This window comes from Pituophis catenifer, unplaced genomic scaffold, assembly GCF_029215685.1.
Source record: "Pituophis catenifer annectens isolate HBS135680 unplaced genomic scaffold, rPitCat1.0.hap2 SCAF_6, whole genome shotgun sequence".
Classification (NCBI taxonomy): Eukaryota; Metazoa; Chordata; class Lepidosauria; order Squamata; family Colubridae; genus Pituophis; species Pituophis catenifer.
In genome coordinates this window covers 39,606,544-39,616,381 of record NW_027256886.1, presented here as the reverse complement: position 1 = coordinate 39,616,381, position 9,838 = coordinate 39,606,544, and the positions used below count along the sequence as shown (strand labels likewise).

The 9,838-nt window shown below is 36.3% G+C and overlaps 1 protein-coding gene across 1 annotated transcript; it reads left to right on the top strand.

The window, feature by feature from the left end:
- Positions 1–1,675: 1,675 nt before the first annotated feature.
- ESPNL (espin like) lies at positions 1,676–8,022 on the top strand. The gene is made up of 4 exons (XM_070946275.1): positions 1,676–1,708; positions 1,884–2,033; positions 5,421–5,600; positions 6,475–8,022. The coding sequence occupies exons 1-4, from the start codon at positions 1,676–1,678 to the stop codon at positions 8,020–8,022; spliced, it is 1,911 nt and encodes a 636-aa protein (XP_070802376.1).
- The last annotated feature ends 1,816 nt before the right edge of the window (positions 8,023–9,838 follow it).

Sequence of the window (9,838 nt, the reverse complement as noted above, 5' to 3'; positions counted from 1 at the left end):
ACAATACCCTTCTTCACAGTGCTAATGCTCTAATCCTTCGCGTAGCTCTGCCATCTGATGCCCAGACTTCAAATATTAATGCAATGCTAATTATGACTTCCTGACACCCACCCTTTCTGCTGCGACTGGTACACAGTACCTGTTATGTCTATCTCCAGGAAGAATGATGAATTCTCTAGCTTTGCTTCCTTCTTTCATATTCACTGGTTTGTTTAGAATTTCTGATCTTCCTAAAACTGGATCTAGGAAGAGAAAACAATATTTGCCTCATCTTCTTTCTTCTCTCCCAAATGAACTCCATAAACAAATGGCAACGCAAGACAGGTATGTAAATCTTTGGCCATGCCCCCAGTTCTACCTAGCTATGAAATGCCCTGACAATGTTTCTTTGCTTTTCAGGCAATATGTTGTTTTGATTTTGTCCCCACCCAAAGCGAAAGACAATCTTAAATCATGCATTAGGGGAAATTAGATGATTGGCAGAGACTTGGAAAGAATCAAAAGAAGGATAGGGACCAGTAATGGGGACAGTCAATTTTCAATTGGTGTTGCTTTCTGCCCACTCAAGGGCAGATAGATAGCACTAACTCAGTAGTGAGACAAGACCACAAAGTTTGAGAAAATCCCATAATTAGTGTCATCTTTTCTGCCTGCTGGAGCACAAACACTATGAGCATTTGTAGGGGGAGGTATATCTCTGCTCAGAGATGTACCAGAGACCAAGAAATGCATGACTGTCTCAGAATATATAAACCTGATGGGGTGAGTTCTGCTACCTCATTTTGTTTTGTTCCTCTGTTGGGGTTCCCCAATATCAGATAATGCATTTCCATTAATTGGATGGGAGACTATTGAGACTTTATTTTTAAGGTTGAAAAGTAACATTATATTACTAGGGGTAATACTAACCACCCAAAGTTACCTTGGGATAAGATAGGTGGTCAATAAATCAAATAAATAAATCAAATAAATAAATCAAATAAATAAATCAAATAAATAAATAAATAAATAAATAAATAAATAAATAAATAAATAAATAAATAAATAAATGATAAGTTACCTCATTATATGATAAATGTAAGATAAAAGTTCCTCAAGTCAAGGTGATTTTTTTGGTTACACAACTATCTACGTTTCATCATTGTCTGCTGGGGTATTTTTCAATTTCCCAATCTAGTCTATATCCTTCGTTTTGCTCAATAGTTTCCCATCCAATTACTAACTAGGGCCAACAAGGTGAGGAGGGTAGGAGTGGAGTTATTAGGTTTTTTTGGGGGGTAACTTTGTAAGCCACCCAGAGTTACTGAGAGTGAGTTGAGTGGCCATATAAAAGTTCTTAATAAATAAAAAAGCTTAGCTTCCAAGACCAAAGGCAACATTATATTGAAGTACTGGTAATAAGCAAATACATTTCAAACCAATTGATTAATTAGGTTTTTAAAAGACTGATGATTGATCAACTAAGCATTTAAAACTTGTTAATAAACTGAATATAAAATAGATTTGAATACAATACCAAGTCTTATAAGATAAATAGCATATCCATTCCCTGCCTTAAAAGTTAAAACCTTCATTCACTGAGGATATACTTATACTGGACATATCTGACTAGCAACTACAACAAGTTTGTGAAAACAAAGCCCTACTCATCTATTCTTTCTGCTTAGATGTAGAAATGTCAGGGACTCAAACAGAAAGCACAGAGAAGGTACTTGTGAACAATATGTAAACCACCAAGCCATATGCTCAGTGTAAACAGCAGTGCATCTGAAGGTGTCTTTCAGACTGACTTTTGGTTTCTCATAGAATGTATAACTACATTTTTCTGTGCTCAGAAATAAGAAGAGAAAGTAAACTATGTGTTTGTCTCTTTGTCACCTTAGGACAATGAACAGTATTGTTCTGACAGTGAAGAAGCTCATGTTTTCAAAGTCAAAGCACTGAAGCAAAAGAACACCAATATTGAGCAAATACTAAGAATTAGAAATTATCTGCAGATATTGAATGGAAACACAATTATGGAGAATAGCCAGGTAATAGCTATACTGGTGGGTTTTGGATCTTATAAGCTTATTTTGGGACACTTTATTTCAATTTTTTATTATTTATGGAATTTATGTGTGTGTGTAGTTGTATGTAGATGCTAATACTGCCTTGATCTCTCAGGCACGATTAGACATACAGTAGTTCTTAATTAAATGAGTTATTTGTGGTACAGAGGCAAGTAAGGTCTGGAAGTTTTTATTTTGATCCATCTTTGAATTGCTTTAGAAATTCTGGAGAGTTGCTATTTGTGCATGAGTGCATGTCTCCGTAGACGTCTCTGAGAAGAATCTTGGTCTGTCCAGATGTATTAGATTATAACTCTCTCATTCCTTTATCATTATTTGCTATGCTAAGCTGATTGAAATAGAAGTCCCAACTTTCATTTCAGCTTTATGGTTTCTTCATAGAAAATCAACAAACTGCTTTTATATTTCCAAAGACAAATGCTTGTTCTATTTTGAGATAGGATAGGCAATGAAATATTGTCAGTCAACCATAAGTTATGCATCAATCATTTAGAAAGAAGCTTACCACACTCTTCAAAGATAACCCAGTGACTAAAGTTACATGGGTACAGTGGTGGGATTCAAGTAATTTAACAACTGGTTCTCTGCCCTAATGATTTCTTCCAATAACCAGTTTGCCAAACTGCTCATAAAGTTAACAACTAGTTCTCCTGAAGTGGTGTGAACTGGCTGAATCCCACTACTGCACGGGTACCTTTTCTATTAAACTAAATTGCTATCAAATATAATTGATAAACGTGGCAGAAAGCATTGAACTCTACCACATAAAGGGAAAATCCTGCCTCTATTCTTGGATGTACAGCATATCAAGCACTTTCAGAAAATCATGTGTACCTGGGAACAACATATTACAAGCCAACAAATTATCTTCTTCTAAACTTTCAAGAAGGAGGTTGTTCTTATGCTATGTCTCTGCTGCAGAAGGAATACACATGCACATATTTGTGTCTTCTTCATTGTACTATGAGTGAGTTCACAATGCAAAACCAACTCTTCACCTCATAACCGTTGTATATATACAATTGGCATGCCAAATTGACTCTTCCTTGGGAATGGGCAGCCAATTGGAAGTGTAGTGGAGCTCAGAAAATTATTTTGAAATAATAAAGAAGTAAATGACAGGGAGACCAATGGATATGACCCCAATTCCAACCAACTCCATAATAAACAGATTTCTCAATGTTCTACCTTTCATGTCTAACAGATTTCCAACCAACTCCATAATAAACAGATTTCTCAATGTTCTCTCTTTCATGTCTAAACATTTCATCGAAGTTATAATAGGGTCATTTACAAGTTGAGAATGAAACAGAAAATGCAAATGTAGTTCTTTTTTTCAGCATATGTTCACCGAACACCTAAAAAAGAACTAATATGAGGAGATTGTGAAGAAAATAAAGTCCAAATTAAGCAACTGCAAACTGATCTATTTTCATTCCATATTAATTGTTCATATTGAATAAAAATAGCACTAAGAGCACTAGCTATAAATTTTATCATATGACTATGAATATGCCAGTTGTCCCAGGACATTCCCACATCACAACTCTACCAGTTTAAGGTCAATTCTGGACCTTTATGATTCCCAAGGTAATGATATTTTTGAAAACTGAATTGATTCTTTTCTGATTCATTGTTGGTGCATTTGAAACTATACTAAAAGAAGTATTTCTTTGGAATTCTGTTACTTTGAGGAACTTATGAGAAATCAATTTCTTCATTTATAGAAATTTTTATGTTAGGAGGCCTCTCAGCTTTTAGGCCTTAGCTGCCTTAGTATGATTTTCAAGGAAAAAGGTATTTTAACAGTTTTGGTGCTCATATTTTTTGTGCTTGATCAGAAAACTATACACAACAAATATATATTGTTGTATTTGATTTATTTAATTTGTTTCCTGCCTTTGTTCTGAGTGTTCAGGGTATATTTCCCTAATTTTATTTCCTTCAACAACCCTGTGAAGTAAATTGTACTTGGAGAGACTGACTGTCCTAAAGAAGCTTGGTGGGTTTTGTAGCTGACTGAAGATTTGAAACCAAACCTTCCTCGCCCAGGTGAACTAGCTTAACTGCTACAGTACAATGACATGGATCAGTGAACTGCACATGCAAGCAATTCGTTTTATTTTCCTTTGGAGGACAGGTGTCAAACTCACAGCATCACGTTGCCGTCATGTGACATATTGTGATTTCCCCCCCCTTTAGCGGAGCTGGGGAGGGCATGGCCTGCACATGATGCATCCGGCCTGCAGGCCACCAATTTGACACGCCTGCCCAGGCGTAAGGATTAGGGAATTTCCGTTTCTTCAGGAGCTGTCCTTCTGATTTTTAAATTTTTAAAAAATTTGTTCTCTTTATGGTACAGTCAGGGATGATGTTGTCTCAAAACTGCTTTTGGGAGATTGGGAAGTGGAAGTCCTAGTGAAATATCCAATGCCAGGATAAAACTCCTGTGAAGATTGTCCCCAGTATAATGGTATCCACAACTCATTTGGAATACCACATTCTTCCTTGCTTTATATTGTTAACATAAAACCTTTTGATTTATCATGTCTGAAAAGCCAACTTTTTTTTAACTGTAAATTTCATGACCTAAAAACACAAAAAAGAGTTATTATTAGCCATGTGCCAGTTACTGGATTGGTAAATTTAATCCCGAATTCTGAGTATTTTACTCAGAAATTTAACATAGGCTGGTAAGGTTTTTACCCAGCACCTTTTAAAGAAGCTTAACACATTCCTGAGCAGAATGCTTGATTCCTTCCTTCCTTTCAATTTTTTATTTTATCTATTTCTCAAAGGTCCAATAAATAATACTTGAATATTATTAAGGTTTTATTTTTATTGATAGGTTTTCTGCCTGATAATTTTATTAAAGTCCATTAAAGATAAACTGAGTCCATTGAAGATAAATAAATCTCTAAAGTCAACAAAGATTCACAGTAGAATTCTCAAAACCTGTCCATTGAGTGCTTATCTTTCAATCTGTCTCATATCTTTCATGTTCCTTTGGCTTTCCTATAATCTTTCTTGGTGATTTCTTCCAGCTAAATTTCCAAATTGTGTATGTATGTATGCATGTATGTATATGTATGTATGTATGTATGTATGTATGTGTGTGTATGTGTATATATATAAATGTTGCAAGGTTTGGCTATTTAGCTAATCAAACATAGATTTTCAGAAAAGATCAAACTAACCTACACATTTCAGTTTTCTGTTCTGTTCCATTCGTTAATCTTAATTTCTTGAGAAAATGTTGTTATAACTTTTTACTTATATAACTATTTAAACTATTTGAGGAGACATTGTGAGGTGTTCTTAAACTTTGAAATAGTTGTCCCTATATAGGGTGGAAAAACAAAGACACAAAATACTGTATCAAAGCTAGACAATCTGGGAGCACTGGATATTGATGCATTGGTGCCTACCCATGATGAGCAAGGTTTCTGTATCCCAGAATGGAAACGGCAAGTGATGGTCAGAAAATTACAGGCTCAACTATCATCTGAAGAAGAGGTGGACAAGAAGGTATTTCACTCAGCTAACAGAATAAAAAGTGCCTCTTCATTTCTTTTCTAACTCATATTTATTTATTTATTTATTTATAATTTCAGTTGAATATTTTGTTTTGAACTCACCATGTTGAAAACTACTTCTTACCCCCAAATTCTAGCAAGGTACAAGGTACTACAGAAATCATTAAATTTGTAGTGGGAGATGGTGGCTGGGGTTACATCTTCTGCTTTTTTTGGTGGAACATATTGTCCCTCTATTTAAGGATGCCTTAAAAATCTATATAATTTATATTTATGAATAGAATTATCATGTAGGTAGACAAACATTTACTTAGATTCTTTTATTTTATTTTATTTTTATATTTTTTTATTTTTTAATATAATAATTCCATCTTCAATTAAACAGTGTGTCGTCCGGGTACAAATATCTTTGTAAAATGATAATCAAGATTTACAATAATATTCATTACATTAACATTAATTCTATAATATTAAAATGATAATATTAAACATAATATCATAATACTTGCTTCTCTCTCTTAACGTATCTTCTTTATTTCACTAAACTTTTTCTTTTATTTCCATTTCTAACTTCCATTTTTATTATCTAATCATTGATAAACTAAGTCCCATGTCATATAATATTCAGTTTGTTCTTTCTCACTTAGATTCATTTCTTATTGAGACACCAGATTATCTTAAAATATCTTCCAGTTGTATACTTGTGGTATCATCAATAAGGCTTGATGACTCCAAATGTATCTAAGATGCTGTAACTCCATTAGTAATGTCCTCGAAGATTTGTTCATGGCAGGCTGAGAAGTTATGCCTTTGAATGAACATGACTTGATACAATTTCTTCTTGTTTTCTTTTTTGCCCTGTCCAGAACAAAGGAAGCTGGGCACTAGATACTGATGTCTGGCAATACTCACAGAATCACAAGGCTATCCTTGGCCCTTATGGGGAACTACTAACAAATGATGATTTGCTGTACTTAGAGAACCAAGTTGAGAAGCTGCAGATTAAGAAGAAATGCCAGGAGTTTAAAAATGAGCTGGGACGTCTAACAGAAGAGCTACAAAGTGTTTTTCCCTCTCCCATTATCAGTGTCACAGTCAACCCTCAGTTTCTTCAATCTTTCTCCCAGGTTGACCATCAGGAGCTACCAGACTGGTGCAATCATGTGTCTGGAATAGTAAAAAATATGTCTCTACTTCTTAACAATATAAATAAAACCAAGAAAGAAGGGGCTAATGAGAAGTCAGGCAAAACAGTTTTTTTCCTAAGAAATTCAGCCAATAAAGAAATCATAGAAAGTGGTGTCTCTGTACAAAATCTGAGAGACAATTTTGAAAAACATAATCTTTTGAGTTACCATAAACCTTTTGAACCCAACGTTTTGAAAAACATGTCCTTGCAACATGACACAAGCAAGGAGTCGACACTTCAAACATTATTTAGCATCTGTAAGACCAAGAGGCAATTAAGTGGTAGGGAACATAAGTTTGGAGATGTGGAAAGTGCCAGTGATTCCAACATCACCTATAAGCAACTGTCCTCTAAAGCAGGTGGGAGCTGTGTGTCAATCACACAATCTGCCATCCTCCGAAAAGAACGAATTGTGCTTCTTTTTCTAAACCATTGGAAGAAGTCTGCATATGCTCCTTCTTTGAAACTGTTGACTAGGAAGACTCTAAGTACTCAGCAACCTATAAAACCTACAGGTCTTGTAGAGGTTATAGCAGAGTTCAGAAAACAGCAGGATCCCTTGAAAGAAATGAAGAGATTTGTCCATTTAGTTCATCAGAGATATGCTATCAAGAAGTTAATCAGTCATTGGAAGGATGTCATTTCTCTGCTGTCATCTCAGGAGATCAGACGTCAAAGTCATGAGCACACAATCTATTCTCCAGAACAATTTTTACCCTATGTCAAGGGTAAACCTACTGATTATAACAGTTTGAGTCTTGAGCTATTTATGCTTGGCTACTTCCATATCCTGGAGCTGGATCTATCACCTGAAGAACGTAAAGGAAGACATCTCCTTTGCTTTGAAGTTTTCAATCACCTGAGTAGACATCAGTGGGAAACAGTGCGTGCCTTTCACAAAGCAGTGATTGATGAGATTGCAGCAGGCAAAAGAAACTGGAAAGATAGTTTTGAAGATATCAAGGAACATTTTTTTGGTAATAACAACATGACTAAAACCATAGAACTCCAAAGGCTGTCAATGGAAACAAATCCAACAACAATAACCAAAACGAGGATATCAGGTAGTATTTTTGAGCCTGAAGAGCTAGTCTCAGGAAAATACTTTGAACTAGATAACTGCAGTAATGATGATATCTACTGTTACATCAACAGGAGTTTTGCTTTCTGGAAAGAAAAAGAAGCAGAGATCTTTAGCTTTAAAGGATCAGGACCTTTACATTAGTAATCTCTGTTGTAAATAAGAATGATGTGCAGATTACACAAAGAAGCTACTATATGGTTACTTCAGGGATATTGCTGGAATTAGCAAACAAACTTTTTGGGAATTACTAAGAAAAGTCTGCAAAATTCATGTTATCTAAACAACAACAACAACAACAACAAAATGACACAGCAAAAACTAAACCCCAGCTAGACTTTTGTTGTAAAGAACTATCAAATAAAAAGGGTTGGAGGGAAAAGAGAGAATGCTTTACCCTTCTTGCCAATTCCGTCTTCTTTTCTTCAAAAACTTCTTGTATCCACCAGTTTTTCATGTCCCCTAGCCTTTGCGACCCTCCTTTTACTTGCTTACTCAATTGCAACTCTGTCTGCATTACAGAAGCTACTGCTGTAGAAGGAAACAACTAATCTGCCAAATAAACACAGGTATTTTTTCACGAAAGAGTTTTAAAAAGGTGCTTCATGTGGATATCTGACTAAGCAGAGTCCCTTGTCAAAGATCCGCACAATCCTATTACATTATGGTATAGTGTCCTTTGTCTTTCTTTACGTGTGAATTAACAAGGTGCTTAAGGATTTAAACACTGTTCCATATTATTTTTGTTGACACATGTTCTCAATGCTCATATTTTTACATGGCATAGGATGTATGCATTTTGCAGCATGTACACTGTCACCTGGATTTTTGAGCATCCATTTTGAAGAAATTCATTTTCATATAAAACTAGATGTTAAAATAACTCTGAACCTTATAGTTTTAAAGGTACATCATTTTCCAGGCACATGCCTTTGTTTCTTTTATGCATGAATTTCTGCTGTACAACAGTTCTCATGCAAAGTTGATTTTATTGTACAAAGCTATAAAAAGTTCAGCTCATCACCAGGTCTCCACAATAGATAGAAGTAAATCTTCAGAATTTGCCTTGCATTTCAGGGGATTTTAAGGGAACAACATTGATGGCTTAAGCTTGCAGACGTTCAAGACAGCTACTTCAACCCTTCACATTCATGACTCTTTCTCCAAGAATATGATTTAGTGCCACAACATTCTGTTCAAAATCTAGGGCAGTCCATAGAAGTTCATTCCCTCAGGACATCCTAATTTTTCTTAGACAGATATTTGAAATTATCCCTATGGAAAATCACAGACATTGTAATAGAAAGGCTATTTTATCTAGCAAGTGGATTACTAATCAAATTTATGACCATTTATTCAGAACAAAAAGGTATTTTTGTTACCTTTTAGATGGAGCTTGGGCCATTTCCTGAGACTCTGGCTCATGACTCGGCTGAGGACCTGGTGGCCACCTGGGATAGTGCGGCTGCCGGGGCCTTGGACCGTGTCGTGCCTTTGCGGCCTCTGACCCGGCACCGAACTCACCTAGCTCCTTGGTTCTCCGAGGAGCTTAGGGAGATGAAGCGCCGGAAAAGACGCCTGGAGAGTAGTTGGAGGACCAGCCGCTCTGAATCCGACCGAACACTGGTGAGGTCTCATATTAAGACCTACCTAGTGGCAATAAAAGCGGCAAAATCTAGCTATTTTGCCGCTCTTATCGCGTCATCAGATAATCGCCCGGCCGCCCTGTTTAGGGTGACCCGCTCCCTCCTCCATCTGGAAGCACGGGATGACCCCTTGCAGGGCCGAGCTGAGGACTTTGTGCAGTATCTGTATGACAAAATCGCTCAGATTCGGGAAGGGCTGGCCTCTGACTGGGTATGTCCGGACGGGATGACTGAGGCAGGTCTTGAGAGTGTTATCTGGGGGGAGTTCGATCCTATAGCTCCCGAGGACATGGACAGGGTCCTGGGACGGCTGA